The 17,752-nt window shown below is 46.7% G+C and overlaps 3 protein-coding genes across 3 annotated transcripts; all 3 read right to left on the bottom strand.

Annotated features, from left to right (window-relative positions):
- Window positions 1–47: 47 nt before the first annotated feature.
- rpl23a (ribosomal protein L23a) lies at window positions 48–2,030 on the bottom strand. Its single transcript, XM_076031416.1, has 5 exons — window positions 1,900–2,030; window positions 961–1,141; window positions 594–770; window positions 280–349; window positions 48–100 (listed from the first exon to the last, which is right to left on the bottom strand). The coding sequence occupies exons 1-5, from the start codon at window positions 1,967–1,969 to the stop codon at window positions 86–88; spliced, it is 513 nt and encodes a 170-aa protein (XP_075887531.1). The 5' UTR covers window positions 1,970–2,030; the 3' UTR covers window positions 48–85.
- An 884-nt stretch (window positions 2,031–2,914) lies between these two features.
- Window positions 2,915–7,928, bottom strand: ddx52 (DEAD (Asp-Glu-Ala-Asp) box polypeptide 52). Its single transcript, XM_076031395.1, has 15 exons — window positions 7,780–7,928; window positions 7,276–7,531; window positions 6,906–7,030; window positions 6,621–6,806; window positions 6,394–6,537; window positions 6,132–6,243; window positions 5,529–5,601; window positions 5,217–5,420; window positions 4,921–5,011; window positions 4,702–4,824; window positions 4,434–4,584; window positions 4,053–4,128; window positions 3,861–3,932; window positions 3,222–3,518; window positions 2,915–3,052 (listed from the first exon to the last, which is right to left on the bottom strand). The coding sequence occupies exons 1-15, from the start codon at window positions 7,864–7,866 to the stop codon at window positions 3,016–3,018; spliced, it is 2,034 nt and encodes a 677-aa protein (XP_075887510.1). The 5' UTR covers window positions 7,867–7,928; the 3' UTR covers window positions 2,915–3,015.
- A 668-nt stretch (window positions 7,929–8,596) lies between these two features.
- heatr6 (HEAT repeat containing 6) lies at window positions 8,597–17,733 on the bottom strand. The gene is made up of 20 exons (XM_076031410.1): window positions 17,419–17,733; window positions 16,639–16,746; window positions 16,419–16,559; window positions 16,223–16,338; window positions 15,634–15,748; window positions 15,456–15,557; window positions 15,168–15,332; window positions 14,848–15,068; window positions 14,494–14,668; window positions 14,201–14,407; window positions 13,214–13,313; window positions 12,633–13,006; window positions 12,430–12,552; window positions 11,929–12,015; window positions 11,592–11,726; window positions 11,361–11,483; window positions 11,132–11,256; window positions 10,299–10,395; window positions 9,986–10,190; window positions 8,597–9,761 (listed from the first exon to the last, which is right to left on the bottom strand). Exons 1-20 carry the CDS (start codon window positions 17,689–17,691, stop codon window positions 9,172–9,174), a joined length of 3,582 nt encoding a protein of 1,193 aa, XP_075887525.1. The 5' UTR covers window positions 17,692–17,733; the 3' UTR covers window positions 8,597–9,171.
- Window positions 17,734–17,752: the final 19 nt, after the last annotated feature.

Raw genomic sequence — 17,752 nt, 5'->3', positions numbered from 1 at the left:
AAGAATGTAAAACCATAGTTGAAGACAGACACAGGGACTCTGGATCGTTTTTTTGTTAATACAAATATTTATTTTTCAAGCCAGTTTAGATGATGCCGATCTGTAAAGTACAACAGGGTGACCATTAGACATGTGACCAAAAAAACAATAAAAAAATATATACATGCAATATCTGGCATCAGTGGTTCCTTTGAAAGCATCACTAGCATTCAGACTAAATAAGTTTACATCACTTGCACAGAGTAAATACAGAGCATTTTTCCTGAAGTCGAGTCTCACCTTGTTTGCAACATCCAGTGCATCATAATCTGGTGCCAGACGAACGTATGCCTTCTTCTCACCATCAGGCCTGAACACAAAACATGCAAATCTGAACTGAGCCTTGTGTTCAACATTGGTGTAATATTAAAACTTGCTGTTAATATCAAAAAAATTAACAGTAAGATTTTTTTTATCCATCCATACATTTTTTATCCCCACGTCACAAAACTTTTCGAGATGTGTCTGCAACAATGGAGCATTGAAAAATGAAGTAGCCACCACTCAGTGCAGTGTGAAAACAGACAAACCCACTGGCAGTCAGCAAGTCTTACCTGATGAGAGTGTTGACTTTGGCGACATCGATGTCGTACAGCTTCTTGACAGCGTGCTTGATCTGATGTTTGTTTGCCTTGACATCCACAATAAACACGAGCGTGTTGTTGTCCTCAATTTTCTTCATGGCGGACTCTGTTGTCAAGGGGAACTTGATGATGGCATAGTGATCCAGCCTGGAAGGGAGAAGAACAAGTGAGGTCTTGTACTGGTCACATCAGAACTACAACCAGTTATTGGGTCTGGACCGGGTGCATCAGTAGTTTAGAGTTGGAATCAAGCCTTGTCATACTTTGATCGCATAAAGCATCATGTGCGCCAGCCACACTAGTGAAGATCTCAACACTCTGCAAACATCCAACGTACTTGTTCCTGCGAGGAGCACTCTTGCGAGGGTATTTGGGCTGTCTCCGGAGACGGAGGGTTTTAGGGCGACGGAAGGTGGGAGTGGTTCTGATCTTCTTCTTCCTCTGGCTGTGGACACCTTTGAGCACAGCCTTCTTGGCCTTCAGAGCCTTTGACTTGGCCTCAGTCTTGGCAGGGACAGCTAAGATGGAGAAATTGACTTTGTAAGACTGATGATTGGTGTTTGACAAATTACAATGATATGTGACAAACTGGATACGCAAAAGGGATGAATGTGGTAAAGCGCCTGCAAAAACTACGTTTTTATACACAACTGAAGTGGTTTAAACCAACGTTGACGATCAGTAGCTCTTGCGTTACAGTTACGTCAAACCTTGAATGCTTGACATCTTAAAACGTAAGACTACATAACGGTAAGAACCGGCGGTCCAGTAATGTTTTCTTTGTTGACTTCGTATCAAAGAATCATACATTCACATTGAGCCAAGCGGCTGTTTCTTCTGAAACGCTGAACAGCTAACTTTCACGTGTGGCTGAAGCGACGTTTCAAACATTGGACCAAGTTAGCATAGGCTAAAGTTAACGTTATTATTTACAGGCTACGTTATTCTGCTGCTGAATTTGCTGGACCGACAGCTTACCTAACAAAACCATTGAATGTTGCGCAGGTTACAAAAATAATCTTGTTGAATCGATTTGGAACCAGAAACGTTGTAGGTTGACGTGCTAATATTAGCTTAGCATCACGTTCCTTCGCAAGCAACATGCCGGAGAGGCTGACGTTGTTTTTAATAAATTTCGCGTCCACTGCAATATTTCCAGTTTATTATGACCACGACTGGCAAATCACGTCGTTAACAACTACAACCAACCAAAATTTATGCTCGCAAATCAGTAAATTACACAAGTAATTCATTTAAAGATATTAGGTCCCCATACCTTCCTTCTTCACCTTCGGTGCCATGTTGGGAAAGGAAGACTGGACGGGGTTTCCTGCAGTATAATGCATGGGCGAGATTACCCAGCAGCGGTATCGCGAGAGTTCAGATAAAGCCAACGATAGAATATATTTAGAGGTACCACTTGAGTGGCCCGCAGGTCTGTTAATAATAATAATAATAATAATAATAATAATAATAATAATAATAATAATAATAATAATAATAATAATAAAACGCTTCACAACTTGACGGTTTTACAACTAAAAATAGCACAACTTTGTCTAAAATCTAAGTTTATTCTTTTTCTATTCTTTCAATGAAGTCTAGAGAGGTCTAGGTGAACATTTAAAATCTGTGTTTAACTCAAAAGTGTGTTCATGAAATGTAACATTGTATTCCTTTGGATGTAACTTAGTGCTTCACAAATGAAAGTTGATTGATTGATGGATTGATTACTCACATGGTTCGGAAGTTTTGAACACACATGATAAGCACTCCACATGCCTGTCTGGTTGTTGTAATCTGTATATGTTACACCCACTACACGTCTACCCATCCTAAAAAGAAGAATCTCTCTCCTGCACTTCTCTCTCAGGTTTCTTCTTTGTCTTGCTAATGTAATAAATGCAATTAATAGTGCCAGAGGTTGGTGGTTCAAGTCACCTTTCTGACTTTGACTTTTAAACTGAAGGAGAGACAGAGAAGACTCAGAAACACAAGTGTGCAGTCTACAAGGTAAATAGCTCAGTGAGTAGGTGGTTGGTTTGGTTTCGGTACATGTGAGGACAATCAATGTATTTTCAAGCCCACGCTGATGCAACAGGTATCCAGGACGCCTCGTGGACGGCTCCCGGGTGAAGAGACCCAGGAAACACTGGGGAGACCATGGGACGCCTCAGGCTCCCCCTGGTGGTGGAGGAGGAGGATGAAGTGTTCGGTGAGGTTGGAACCACCACCCGAGCTGTGAAAGCGTTGGAAGGATGGACGGCAACAGATGTGAAATTACACAAATATTTACATCAATGTTTATTTCAATTCAATAACAAGACAGTGTACAAATTGAAAAATCTGAAATAATTGACGTTCTGCATCCTGCAGTTCTTCTGCACTCTCCTCATTCCTGCTGCTGTTTGGCCTTCTTTGTCTTTTTTCTGGAGGAAGTAAAAGCAAGAAAATCGACATTTAAAAAAACAAAACAAAACAAACAAACTTAATTTTCTTGGAATGTCACATTGCACTAAAAAGACAAATGTGGATATGAAATAATAACACACAAAATGGAAGCGTATTCATCAAAAGACACACATCCTCTTTTCTTACTTGGTCTTGGCTGCAGGAGAATTGGATTGACTCTTGGACGATGCGTTGGTTTTCTCTGCTCCTCCTTTGCCATTTTTATTTCTTGCCTTCAGATTCTCTCCCTTTGCTTTATTTTTCCTCTTCTGCTGTTGCACCGTCTTCGTCTGTCGGTCCTCTTTCTTGTCTTCGCCCGCTGGGGGCCTCTCGTGTTTGTCCCCTTTGGCAGGGGTCTTTCCTCTCTTCTTCATTAGGAGACGAGGAGTGGTGGAAATGGTGCTTCGGCCGGGAGGTCTCTTCTCGAGTCTTCGCTTGGCTTTGCTGAACACACAACACAATGGAACACGGTTAAAGACGTTCACCGTCCTGGTCACAGCCCGTTTGAGCTGCAGGAACATTAACGCTAAAACCAAGAGGCTGAAAAAAAGCTTCCTGCCCCACTGCAGTAAATGCACTCACCGCTGCTATAGGATGAATGTGTTTGTATGTGTATGTGGTCGTGTGTTTCACTGACACCTTTTTATTCTATTCTATTTATTATTTGGTTTTGTTTGTTCTTGAATTTCTATGATGAACGAATGGTAGCAGCGAGGATTGCACAAGCGGGGCCGTCTTCAACTGCCCGTTCATAATTCCAGGTAAATAAGGAATGATTTTGTTTACCTGGTTATCTTTTTGAAGCCGACCATGTAGTCAGGAACAGGACAACCAGCCTGCTTTATCACGTTAGCGATGCTGAGACCAGGAATAAAAGGTGGACATTTCAAGAAACAATTATTAAAATAATGAGGAAAAAAAAGCACATCAGAAAACGATGAACATTAAAGTTTGAGAAAGTGAATCATGGGCATGAACCTGCGCAACAGTGGTTTGTCATTTTCTGTGAAGAAAGTGATGGCCTTCCCTTGATGACCAGCTCTGCCTGTCCGACCTGAGAAACAGCAAAAAAAGGACACAGGAACAGATGAGTGGAGACACGACTAAAAAAAAACCCTGCAGTTGTACGAGATCACATTTAGATCTCAGAAACCGTGGCCATGTGATTCTCAGTTGAAGCAACACACGTTGCAACACTGCTCCACTTCTCCTTTTTATACAAAATGACGAAAATTAAAAACTTAAAACACTGAAAACCAACACAAACGCTGTCAAAATCCCACAGTTGATTGGATGAAAGAGAGAAAAACGATCAATCTGCTCACTGATAGTGAAAGACTACAAAGGACAGGCACTGACCGATGCGGTGGATGTATTCCACAGCGCTGGTGGGGAAGTCGTAGTTGAGCACGATGTTGACGCCTTTGAAGTCGATTCCTCTGGCCAGCAGCGCCGTGCAGATCAGCACCCAAATCTTCCCGGAGCGGAAACTGTTCACCACGTTGTCTCTCTGGAACGGCGGCGTCAAAGTGGACAAAAACAAGACAAAAAAAAAAGTTTAGTATACTGCCATTTAAAAGTTTAGTTTACTTTCAGCGACACAGCACACCAAGTGCCACAGATGTACCTGCTGCTGCGTACGATCCGCATGGATCACGTCTACGTTGATGCCTTCGTACACCAGCTCGTGGAAGAGCTCCCGTGCTCGATCAATGGACTGAACAAACACCAGCATTGGAGGCAGGAAGCCCTGAAATCCAAAGACAAACAAACAAAAGAAAACCTCAATAGCATCTAACTTATATCATTCATGAAGTTAAACGTGGTGCCTCCGCAGTCTCCCTACTTTTTTGATGATGTCCCTCATGGCCAACAGTTTGCCGTTCTCGGTGCCCACAAACAGCAGCTCCTGCTCCACCGTATCCACGGCCGTGTTTCTGAGAAGATGGAAAAATCATTTTCAAAACGAGTCCGGAGTGACAAACGCTCAGATAATAACGTAGCAGGGTTACGTTAGGACAACTGGACTCTCATCCAAAACGGATGAGAGGCGAGACGTCGTCAAGGTGGCCAGAACAAGACCTAACGCAACCCTCCCACTGCATGACTGAGAACCTTCACAGACGCTCAGGTGATATTAACCTGTGTCCGATGTTGACGGACACCAGGTTGTCCAGGTTGAGACGACACCACTGCTCCACATCAGACGTGCAGGTGGCGCTGAAGAACGCCCTGCGCACGCTGGAGCCGGAGCAGGCCAGGAAAACTTGGGCCAGCTGCTCCCTGAAGCCCGTCTTGCCGTCCTCGAAGAGCTTGTCGGACTCGTCGACAACCAGCCACTCCACCCTGGGCAACGTGGAAATGCATCAATCTCGCACCAGTGCCCAGCGTTGCAGGGCCTGGGTGTTAAAGAATATGCTGCGTTTGTCTGTTAAGGAGAATAAGAGGCCACACCTGCTGAGGTCCAGAGCTGGAGGATCCTGCTTGAGGAGGAAGATGAGCCTGTTTGGAGTACTGACCAGGATATCTGCATGGAAACACATGGGCGGCAAACAATAAAACTGACTGTTTTACTTGAGTCCTCTTTGCTTGGTTCAAATATACTGTAAAATACTGTAATAATATGGTATTAGTGTGTATAATTAGTGTTAATATATTGTATAGAGAGTATGGTAATAAGAGTGTATAATATTCAAATGTATAGCATGTATATACTGTTTATAATATGGTTTTGACGCTTAGCAAAACTAAAAAATATTTGTAAAAATGGGTAATAATGTGTGTAGCTTAATACACTTAAAATAATGTGGTAATAGTGTAATTTTTTACTGTTTATATGGATACTGTAAAATTGTACTAATGCATTTTGATGAAGACTGCAATGAAATGCAGATGAAATCTGAAGTGAATGCGTTGAAATAAATTTTCAACTCCTTCCTGTTCCTTTTCCAGCATATTTCACTTCCTGGATATATTTAACCCATTTAGCACTTGTGATTTTTTATGCTGGAATAAAGAATTCAATTCAATTCAATTCAATTCAAATTTCTTTCTTACCATATTTCTTGTTGGACTGTGGGCCGTATTTCTTGGCTGCCAGGGAGGCTTTGTCTATGATGTGCACTCTGAACCCTACTCCCTCCGACAGCCGCAGAAGCTCTCGGTAAGTCTGAAGCAAAAGCAACAAAAAGCATCTGTAAAGGAGCTAAAAACCTGATGATAAAATTCAATTTCCTCAGTGGCCCTGCATCAATTCGATGAAAAGAAATCAGAGGATACAACTTAATAAAAACTCCCAGTCTGTCTTCATTGTGTGTACCTGGCTGGCCAGCTCTCTGGTGGGGGAGATGACGACGGCTCTGAAGCCCTGGTTGGCAGGCTGCTGCAGGTGGGCGAACAGCGGGAGACAAAACGCCAGCGTCTTCCCTGAACCGGTGGGAGCGCACACCAGGACATCGCGGCTCTGTGGGCAACATCGAGCGCGAATGAAAACGGTCCGTGCACCTTGTTTCAGCCATCACTGGGCGCACGCGTCTCTGCACTCACGTGCATCATGAGCGGAATCGCCTGCATCTGCACTGCGGTGGGGGAGTCCAGGCCGGCATCCTTCAGGTTCTGCAGGACTCGAGGGTTGAGTCGATACTCGGTCTGCAGCTCCTCGAACGTGCACACAGGGTCTGGCACGTCGCTGCCATGCACGTTGATACGATGTTGTGCCCGAACACGATTCACCTGGAATGGAACAAATCAGGGTCATCAATTAGCAGCAATTTGAATTTGTATTCTTAGATATGTAAGCTTGGGCTGTCAGTTTTCTTGAATGGTGCGGACCTTTTCCCGGTGTAGGTGCTTGAGTCTCTTCAGCGACTGCTTCTCTTTGCCGTCGTCGGGCAGATTAGGGATGGTTTCGTCCAGCGTGGAGATCCAGCTGATGCCGTTTCCCTTCTTGCCTTGCACTGCTCATGCACCAGGATTATTCATAAAAAAAAAACAACAACAATATTTTAAATGTGTGTGTCCTAAATCCTGTTTACTTTAGCATGATATAAACACTATGTGTTACTGATTGAACTACACACTGTTAAGGTTAATAACCTATTTTTACACGTAGATATCGCAATCTCTGTCATTCCAAACAATCATGTGATTATTAGATGATGTCTGCATGACTCCACTCAAAGTTCAACGGGTCAACACCCACCTTCTTCATCCCCCTCGTTCTTTCGTTTCTTCTTCTTTTTGGCTTTGACGTCATTTTCCACAGCCTTGGGCTTTCGTTTCCTTCTTTTGGCATCTACACCTTCACTCTCCGACTCGCTCTCTTCTCCAACATCCTCCTCTTCATCCTCCTCCTGTCTTTCGGAGCCGCTGTGTGCTCCATTGATATGGCCTGTGCCGAAGTAATCGATCGCAGAGAGACGCTCTGCGGTCGCTTCAGGTCCCTGAGACCGAACAACCTGGATAAACATTGAGAACCGCTGTCACGCATGATGCCCGATATGTTCGGGTGTCCGGCTGTCTCGCAACTTAGCCAACAGAGTGTCACGTCACTAAACCAGATATTTCTTATTGGTCAATTCGATCCAAAAGCAAACGCTAAATCAAATGGTAGGCTAGCACAGATTAGGGTTAGCCAAAATGCCTTTACTCGTGCGTAATTGTTTTATATGTTCTGTAAACTGGCGTCTGGGAACTGGGAACTTACCTTAAACCGAGCAGCGTCTTGGCCAAACCTTTTCAGATCAAATTTAGCTCCTGCTCCAAGTTTCCGAAACAACTCGAACGCGTCCATGGCAGCGACAGCGTGGTCTGCAGCGAGCCTGACATCAACATCCGGGTCATTCACTAGACTGAGCTGAACTCTGCTGCCCTCCAGTGGTTGGCCACACGACTTATTAATTACATTTAGTAAATCAACAAGTAAACTATTTTATAAATACATACAATATATACAATACCAACAAATAAGTAATGAAAATAATATTGAAACTGAAAAAGCAAAGTCGTTTCCGATAAATAGCTTTAAATTATATGCAGGTCAATTAATCAATCAATCAATCAATCAACCAACCACCCAACTTTGATTTGTACCGTGCTAAATCCCGTCCTAAGGCATCTCAAGGCACTTTGTACAATCACAGAAAAAGACAACTGAACCCTCCAGGGGGCGCTCATCTGCTTCAACCGGTTAGGATGAAAAGGAAATGCAAAAAAATATGTATAGACTTACAATGAGTTCTGTAATGTGACCGAGGGGCCGGAGCAGCAGCGCGTGGACGGAGTGTTTTGGTGTGCCACCTCACAGTAAGACTGATGAGGTGATCTGCCGTTAAATCCTAAGTCCTGGGTGGCCGTCTCTCAGTCACACTGTACGCCACTGGCCGCTCTACACAAAATCACATGAAACCACATCCATCTTTGGTGTTTTTGCCAGACCTTTGTGATATATGCGCTCAAGTATTCAATATCAGGAAAATCATACTATTGAAAAAACAAAATAAATTCAATATGATGCATCAAGAAACTTTTTCAATAGACAAACACATCCTTGAAAGATGATTTGTCTCATTTATTTTAGAAGACCTGTGAATTTGATTGAAAAATAGTTGGGTACAAATTTTAAGCGGTGGTCCGGATTCATTGACTTACTTTCAGGGTAATGGCACATTGAAAGTATTTTTATTTTCAAAATGACTGCACTTCAGAAACCGACATTCTTGAAAAAGTAAAAATTCTTCCAGTCATTTCTATGCAGGGCAATGCTTCATCAAAGTGCTGCACACATTGTTCATCCACTTTTATTGGCTGTTAGCAGGAGCTTCTCTGAGGGGAACACTTATTGAACAGTGTCATGAACATTTATTACCAACATCGCTGGCAAGAAAGTGCTACATGTAGTGATGTAGAGGCGCCACACTGTTTGACGCAGTGTGCCTGGAAATGTGCAAATCAAAAGTTAATCAGTTTGATTATGCAAGTTGACCTTTTACTTCATGAGTGAGTTCCTCCGCAGCTGGATTTTCATCTTGTGTGGGACTCCAGCCTTGATGAGGACAAAACATCTGAAACCACCGCTGAATGTCAAACAGAAATATCCTTACGCTTCTTCACAAGTCTTTAACAAGTCCTCCAGGAAATGAACCACCACCTCCCTCCCCGCCGCCTCCTCCTCCTCCTCCTCCTCAGCCTGCAGCTCTCCGGCAGCACTCAATCCCTTCAGTCTGACCAGGGTCTCCTGCAGGCCTCCAACTCTCTGCTGAGGGGTGAACCTTTCCTCCGCTTCATCTTTCTCCTCCTGCTCTGCATTTACACCGCCGTCCTCCGCTCTGATGTACTTGACCAAATGCTCTCTGATGCCGACGCCTTCCTCCGCAGTCAGCGACGCCCCGACAGCGGGCATGTCCTGCCCCTGGCTGACGCTGAGCAGGTGCAGGAGCGCCTGCGAGAGCGTGCGCCGCAGGCTGGCGCTGTAGCGGTACTCCAAGAAGTCATGAGTGTCTTCGCTGTTCTCCAGCGCGGTGGCCAGGGAGCGCCACACGCTGCTGAACTGCTCCGTGTCCCCGTAGCAGCTGCGCTGGCTGGGGATGGCCAGGGCGGCGGCAGACTTTATCCGCACCTTGAAGTTTTTACAAGAGGTGACAACACTGCAGAGGGAGGAGAAGGCTTCCCCGGACCAGCTGGCTGTGCCTGGAAGTCAAGGGGAGGAAAAAAATATTACAATAAAAAAAAAATATATATATATTTTACCATGCCTGGTTTATAGGCACACTGAGCATGAAAACTGTGCATTAATGGGCCTTCAACCTTCATGACTATATATATAGAGTTATATGACTGAACTGCCAGCCAAATTTCCCTGTATTTATACCCAACTAACTCCTCCCATTATCCAGGAATCTTTCAACACCTACCGAGCGACAGCGCAGGATTCCTGAAAGCATTTCCCATTGCATAGCAGGCATTCCACCGGACTTTCATGGTGGCGTCTGACTGCACGGTTTGAATGAGTGCGTGGACCGCCGCTTCCAGGGGCTGCTGGAAGGCAGAGCGGCTCACTTGGCTCGGCCGCAGGAAGTGAAGCAGGTTCCCAAGTGCCCGCACCGCATTGGACTTCACCTGCAGCAGGATGTGAAGGTACCAGGGGTTGCCGGACGTGTTAGCAGCTCAGCAGGAGGAAAGGCCCTGGCTTTAGCACCTGTGTCATGCCACCTGGTGGCGTCTTACCCTGTCTTTGTCGGCTGAGGCTCGGGTGGCTGCCTGCAGCATTTTGAGTAGCAGCATGTCTGATAACTCCTCCTGAAAGTCCACCCCCACACTCACCCTGAAACCAACACAACAGCCACACATGCATGAACATCACAGGGTTGAAAACATCAAAAAGAACAGACTGACTGATGGAGACACGATAGACTGGATTTCCACAGGGATTTATATCCTTTTTTGTTTTTTTACACAGAAATAGTTTTTTTCCCCAACATGTTTGGGTGGAACTTCCACCTTCCTCCGAAAGTCTCACTTGGTGGTAGTGTTGTAGTACTGGAGATTGGTCTTGGTCGGACTCTGAGGCCTTTTTATTCGGTCTCAGACTGGACGGACCGGGGATTTTTAAACCCTGACCAGTCGAGACGCAGCCAACACTGTAATGACACGATAATAACAGAAAAGAACCCAGCTGCTGCCGTTTTACGCTCTGTTTGGGTAAAGTAAAAAAGATACTCTCATTTATTTCTGCTTTGTTGTTATTTTTCTTTGCTATATAAAGTCTTGGTCCGGTCTTGGTCTCGGTTGGTGCCGTCTTGACTACAACACTACTTGGCAGCCTTTCTGGGACACTGTCCTGCGGGAGTCGTGACCTACCTGTCAAAACTAACAGGCTGGTCACGCCTCCATCACAGCAACTGGTAAAGATGTGTCACACATCACCACCCAGTGACACTTTCTGAGGAAGGTGGAAGTTCCGCCAAAACATGTAAAAAAAAAAATGTCTGTTCAAAATTGAAGACATAACGAACACAACTGATGTGTGTATTTCCACAGTTGTGCTTTATGGCTCTTACATATTCACAGTGAGTGTGTCTGTGAGGTTGGCCAGTGACCAGGCAGCCTTGGCCCGGACATTTGGGAATCGATCATCCAGGGCAGCCAGGATGGTGTTTGCTGTGTCGGCCACGAACATGACATCCTACAGAGGAAAAAAACCCCGGAGAGCAACAAACACGACCGTCAGAGGGCTGCGCTGACCCATCAGGAATCAGAAACATGTCGCTGCACGGCTGCTGCACCCACCTCCCTCAGACAGGGGAACAGGATGAACACTCCCAGAGCCCGAACGGTTGCAGTTTTCACCTGATGGTTCTCGCTGTAGGACAGTCCCAACAGCACGGTGACGCACATCAGCTGCGTCTTTTCCTTCAAAGTGACACCGCATGTCAAAAATACAGCCGTCCAAGAAAAATAAATAATAATAATAAAAAAAAATCCCATTGCGTTTTTGCAGAAGCAGCAGCGTGAACTCACAGGAAGCTGCGCAAAGGCCTGCGGCGGGATGGTGGAGAGTGCGTCGCAGGTGCTCATCTGCAGTTTGGGATTTTGCTCATTCTGCAAGGCGCTGTTCAGGGGGCCGCTCAAGACTTCGGACCAAAACGTCACCACCTGTGTCACAACAGTTCATCCAAAGGATCATATTTTAAAGTTCATATTTTTCAGCCTCAACAGGTTGTGTTTTCATGCCAGATGCTAAAGAATTACCAAGAAAGAAAACAAACTATGGCTTCTTTTTATGCATGCAATGGATAAAAAGAGAAATAACTCATTAAAAACAGTAAAAGGAAAAAGGAAAGTGTCTTCTTCTCACTTGGCTCATCGGGACTCTGGAGTTCTCAGGCACATTACTGTCAGCTCTGTACTGCTGAATTATTCCTGTTCCCAACTCCTCCAGTAACTGAAAAAAAAAAAAAAAAACTGTTATAAATCATTCTATAAATCAGCTCTGGCCTTATTAGCACGCACAGGTCGCAGTAAAATATTTGATAGCTGGGGACATTCTGAAGATTGAATCATTTTACATTGGAAATGGTGAACAACCAAGCAGGGAATTCATTCCTGTAGAGCAGGGGTCACCAACACCACACGAGCAGTCTGCAGGCCTGTGCTCAAAATCAAGCCAGCAGGAAGAACGCTCACACTCAAAGATGAGAAAAATGCTGCGGTACTCGGCCAAAACCCTCTTCCTCACTGGACCCTAACCCTTGACCTCCATAAGACTCCGCAGTCATGAAGTAGCTGTGAGGTTCAAACAGGTTGGTGACTCCTGCTCGACAGGGAAACTAAAGCAACAAATCAAACTTGACGTCACCTTGACGCCCTGCAGCTGCACAGAGGGGTCCGTCTCCCCGAGGCAGCGTGCGCTTATGTGCCAAATCTCACACAGACTGGCTTGGACCAAAGAGAAATAACCGCGGACCAGGCGAGACATGACCTGCCAGGAGGAAAAAACACATCAGCAACATTTCACACCGGCCTCTCCTGCCACCTCCTGCGTTCACGGCCACCTCCCACCTGCAGAGCCTCCAACCGAACGGGCAACGGCTCGAACACAGCGCCTCCTCCCGGGCCGGCGCCTTCGCTGTCTGATTGGTCCTCCCTGGGCTGAGTCACCAGTGACTCGCACAGATGCAGCAGCCACGGCGGCGAGCCGTCGTCCTCGGCCGGCGTGCGGGGGACGCTGCTGCGGGAGGGCGTGGCAGGCTGGCTGTCGGCTCCGTCTCTGTGTCTCCAGCTGAGGCTGCTGTCCTGCGGCGTGTGCAAGCCGGTGCTGCTGCCGCCTCTCCTGCCATCTGGCTGTCGGAGGAGGAGCTGCACCTCAGGCAGAGGGGCCTGATTCATCAGGAGGTTCCCGTAGAGGGTCAGCACTGACACGCGCACGTTGACGTCTGACAGGCGGAAAGGGAAGCGCATATATAGTGGCATAATGCAATGAGAGTGTACAATCAGTCTTGCTATTCAGAGCACAATCTTCCAATGCAACAGACTTATTATCTATAACCCTAACCCTAAGGTTTTTATTTAAATAAAAACCTTAAAAACTAACAAGATAATTGTAGGAAAAGACAGAATGAACTTAATTCAGCAAAACAGACCTCTATTGTGCACATAGGGGCGAATCTGCTTCCACAGAGGGCTGAGCAGGCCTGGTCTCAGACGTTGGTAGGGAGCGTTAGCCACAAGGTAGGCGAGACACTGGCGGACAGGCGAGAAAAGAAAATATATTTATTTAATAAATATATAAAATACCATCGGTGGTAGGGATGCTGTGGAGAGATGGAAACCCTGCAGCTTCAGGAGACTTTTTAATGAATGCATTGAGAAGCCACCACACAACTCCATGACTTTGTCAGGTGGTGCGATGACCGTTTCCTTGATTTAAACACATCTGAAACTGAAGAGATCATCACAGATTTGTAGGAAATCTAATGTTGTGACCCCAAACCAAGAACCATTCATCACGAGGTTGTACAAATAGTACAAACCTATAAGTACTAGGGCACTGTGATAGACTCACAATTAAAATTCAGCGAGAACACAGACAGCAGAATCCGCCTGCTGAGGAAACTGAACTCCTTGGATTCCAGCGGACGTATTTTACGCACATTCAATCAATCTTTCACCGAGTCACTTTTCACTTTTATCTGCTGGTTTCAAGGTCCATCTGTGAAAGATAGGAAATGTCTGAATGACTTCACTACAGTCTGCTTCAAAATTACTGGGGTCCATTTCGAGGACCTCGACTCCCACAGGAAAACACAGGGGGTCCGGAAAGCAGAAAGAATTTTATCAAACCCAAATCACATTCTGTGCAGTGATTTAAAGATCATGCTGCTCAACTCAACTCAACTCACTAAATGAACTGTGATGATTGATTTTTATCTGCACTCATCCCGGCTGTGCCGTCGCTGAGGTGGCCCAGCCTGACTGTGGCTGTTAACTGTTGTATATCTCTTGTCTTATCCTGCATCGTCTTGTTGTCTTGTCTTGTTTTGTGGTGCTTCTGCTGAAAGTGAACTGGCCATCAGGGATTAATAAAGTATTGTGACCTGAACTGTGGTTTCCTGTGGCGCCAGTATTACCTTTATAACCTGTGTAAGTGTCTGGGGCGACGTCTCCGCCAGCAGAGCCAGATTCAGGGAGCGGTGCAGCTCTCGTACGGCCGTCGCCAGCAGGAAGGAGAACGGGGTGTAAGACGTCGGAGGGGGCGCCGTGTCTTCGGCCATGGCCAGGAACTGACGGGAGCCGTCCAGCATGGCCGACAGCACCTGCAGCGCACACGCGCGCACCTGCGAGGAGAGGAGAGAGGCGGGCGTTGCGGAGACGAGGCCAGGAGGAAGCGTTCACTACCGACTACGAGCGGGGAGGACTTTGCCTTCGGCGACGGGTCCTTCAGGATGATTGTGAGCAGAGACAGAGCGGCCGGCCGGCTGACAGGAGAGTCGGGGATGAAGGAGGACCAGTATCCATACAGGGTCCTCTTCTCCACACCTTTGACCAGAGCCAGGAGACAATTCAGCGCCGCCTGGCGCACACGGCCATGGTTAATCCTGCAGGGGGAGGAGTGAGGAGATCAACACACACACACACACACACACACACACACACACACACACACACACACACACACACACACACACACACACACACACACACTGTTTCTGGGACTTTTCCATTCTGCAGCCATGCAAGCAAAGGAGGAAGAAGCTTCAATCTGAAACCTGCATGCCTTAATTTGCTGTGTGCGTTGCCCTCCGAGTCCGAGACCTCTGTGTCAGAGCTGGTTCTCTTCCAGGAGGGGTGGAAAGAAGGAGCGGAGGATTCGGATGAAGGCTCTGCGTTCCTCTGCGTTGCTTTCTGAGGTGAAGACTCAGCCTCTTTGCCGTCCTCCTCTCCATCACACTCTCTGCTCATCTTCTTCCCCTTCGCCCTCGGTTTCTTTTTCTTATTCTTTAGGGACACAGTTTGAAAAAAAGAGAAGAAGGAGACACAGTTTTGACAAATTTTTGTCCATCGTGTTGTTGGGTTGAAAAGCTTTTCAGATCTTACCACCGAGGCTTTGCTGGGCTCTGCAGCATCCTTTGGTTTGTCTGAGATACTTGTTGATTCGAGAGGTTTGGGTGTCACTTGACACTCGTACTGAGGAAGCGGTGCTGGGTAAAGCATAGCCGGCCACTCCACACTAACACCTGGAGTTCCCTGAAACATGAACCTCTGGAGGAAAAAGAGGAAACACTTCACGCGACGTGCTGTTTGGCTTGGGTTGAAAATTTACAAAAACGTAAAAAATGAAGATTTGATGAGATTTTTTTTTTTTTTTGCAGATGTATTTTATACCTTCAGGTTGGCCAGTGTAGAGCCCAGCTCCTCCCCTCCACCAAACCTCCACTTTCCAGCCGAAAGGCAACACTGCAGACCCCTCAGCGCGGCCTGGATCACCTGCGCGAGGCGACGGGGAGTCAGCAGAGATTACGAGACATTTTGCCCGACTCTGATTTGCATCCGTTGTCCTCACCAAGCAGTAGAACAGCTCGTCAGTGTCGGGAGGCATAGGCGACTGCAGTGTTTTCAGAAAGATCCCAAAACACAGACTTTTCAGATGATCGTCCAATGGCGGCTGACCAGGAATCCTGTCCAGACACAGAATGTATTAAACAACCTCAACGTTCTTGATCTATGGTTCATTTTCTTTTAGCAACATGTGTTTTCTGGCTGCGAAATGAGAATAATTTCACTCCATTGCTGCGATGGCTTCTCGGACAGTGGAGCGGTCACTGCAGCGACAACTTGTTGCATATTTTTTCCCCAAAGATTCCACTGAAGCAGCCAGATTCAACTTCTCAGGAGAAAGCCAATCAACTCACTCACAACCACATTTCACAAACATCCCACTGACAACCAACTGCAAGTCGCTGCAGACGCACCATCCCCCCCCCCCATGAAATTTTTTTTGGTTGCTCATTTTATCCCCAGCAAATCTGTGCATTAAAATATGACAGGCGTATGAAGATCTGTCAAAAGAACAAGAAACTAGTCGTGTTTACATGGACACAAATAATCAGAATCAAGGCCCAGTCAGATTTAAAGAAAAAGCTTCCGCCTACCTGAGACAAATATTGGCCAGGCAGGTGAGAGCAACGCGTCGCAGCTCGATACTCGGCTGTGACGGAGAACCATACAGCTGCAGAAGTCCGTCCTCCCCCAGCCATTCACCTAGGAGCTGTAAAGGTGTCAGTCAGTGTGCTGCAGTTGTGGAGAAAACACAGCTGGAGTTCAGGAGAGACGTTTACAAGGGGCAACCTGGTAGCACTGAGGTCCATTTCCATACACTGTCGCCGAGAGCGCCAGCAGGATGTCCGAGTGTGTCCAGGCGCTGCACACTCTGAGCGCCCCGGTGGTGTACTTCACCAACACGTCCAGCGTCTGCTCGTCCATGATGACCTTAGGGCAGCATTGGGAAGAACCAGTGAGAAAGGAACCAGCGACTCGGGCTTTGCATTCTGAGGTGGACGGCTGGTACCTTGAGCTGGTTGAGCAGGTGATGCACCAGCTGGCAGAACTTGATGACTAGATGCTCCTGAGAGTGTGGCACTAGACGGCTGGCGTGTTTCAGCAGGCCGCACACGTCCTGGAAAAAAAAAAGAAAACGCAGAGTCTCATCTGGTGTTGCCAACTTTCATTCAGAAAACGAAGGAGGTCCTGCAGTGCTCGGGGCCAAGACCATCGCAGGCCAGTGGCGCGCCAGTAGTGGTAAATCAGAACTTAAAATAGGGTTTCAAAAAATATATATGGAACTGCTTTGTTACCAACAGACGTTGGAAATAAGCAGAATGTTTAAATTGTATTGAAATCTTTAAATTGACCATATTTTTTAGACAACAATCAATAAAGTGCAGGGCGGATGAATAAATAAAGCTGTGAAGAACAAGCGATCCTGATTCATAGCCTACTCTACGTAAACTACGTAGCCAGTGCACAGTTGTTGTGAATGGGTTGGGCAATAGCCGGTTTTGAACGCAAACTCTATGGAAACAAACGTGAGTTTGCGTCGAAAATAAATTTACGTTCAAGACAACTCAGAACTACTGGACAAACCCCGTCCAGTACCGATTCAAAACGGGACGATTCTGTATTTCAATTGACGGTTGGCAACTCAGAGAAATACGCGGTATTGTCATGTGACGTCACAGTAGTTTCCAGGTGACGCCAGCGGGGCGACTCATTGTGATCATTGACGTGCTGCGTCGTTGTCGGTAAATCGCAGCGGGACGTGACAAGAGCCGAGTGAGTGTTGTGTTACCTCGGGTCGGATGCTGACACTGGGCTCGAAGGCTCTGTTGTAGTTCTCGGACAGGAGCTGGTCAAACAGCATGTTGAGCTCCTCCTTCAGCTGCGCACCGTCTGCCCTGAGGACCCGCAGCTTTGAGGCGCAGCGGGAAAACTGCTTCTCGGCGTCCGACTGCGAGCCGAGCCGCCAACTGTCGGCACCGTGCGGGACGAACGGTGGCGCCTCCGCTGACAGCGGGGATACTGACATGTCTCTGGGTCTCGGGTGGGCAGCGGGAGCCGCCATCTTTACAGGCGCTCCGAGTCGGCGAAGGGGTTTTCTTCTTCTTCGCGTTTTTCATTCATCC

The sequence above is a fragment of the Nelusetta ayraudi genome, unplaced genomic scaffold (assembly GCF_046127955.1).
Source record: "Nelusetta ayraudi isolate G7.1 ecotype Tasmania unplaced genomic scaffold, CSIRO-AGI_Nayr_v1 ptg000033l, whole genome shotgun sequence".
Lineage (NCBI taxonomy): Eukaryota > Metazoa > Chordata > Actinopteri > Tetraodontiformes > Monacanthidae > Nelusetta > Nelusetta ayraudi.
The sequence above is the reverse complement of the archived record's forward strand: the minus strand, read 5'-3'. Positions and strand labels throughout refer to the sequence as shown.

Excerpts from the sequence above, each read along its gene's own strand:
- rpl23a (XM_076031416.1), bottom strand. The coding sequence starts at position 1,969 with ATGCATTATACTGCAGGAAACCCCGTCCAGTCTTCCTTTCCCAACATG. Across the intron at positions 1,142-1,899 it reads ACCGAAGGTGAAGAAGGAAG|CTGTCCCTGCCAAGACTGAG; the intron begins GTATGGGGACCT and ends TCTCCATCTTAG. Across the intron at positions 350-593 it reads AAAGTCAACACTCTCATCAG|GCCTGATGGTGAGAAGAAGG; the intron begins GTAAGACTTGCT and ends TTTTGTGTTCAG.
- ddx52 (XM_076031395.1), bottom strand. The coding sequence starts at position 7,866 with ATGGACGCGTTCGAGTTGTTTCGGAAACTTGGAGCAGGAGCTAAATTT. Across the intron at positions 6,807-6,905 it reads AGCACCTACACCGGGAAAAG|GTGAATCGTGTTCGGGCACA; the intron begins GTCCGCACCATT and ends GTTCCATTCCAG. Across the intron at positions 6,244-6,393 it reads CCAGAGAGCTGGCCAGCCAG|ACTTACCGAGAGCTTCTGCG; the intron begins GTACACACAATG and ends CTTTTGCTTCAG.
- heatr6 (XM_076031410.1), bottom strand. The coding sequence starts at position 17,691 with ATGGCGGCTCCCGCTGCCCACCCGAGACCCAGAGACATGTCAGTATCC. Across the intron at positions 15,069-15,167 it reads AGCCCAGCAAAGCCTCGGTG|AATAAGAAAAAGAAACCGAG; the intron begins GTAAGATCTGAA and ends GTGTCCCTAAAG. Across the intron at positions 14,669-14,847 it reads AACGCACACAGCAAATTAAG|GATTAACCATGGCCGTGTGC; the intron begins GCATGCAGGTTT and ends CTCCCCCTGCAG.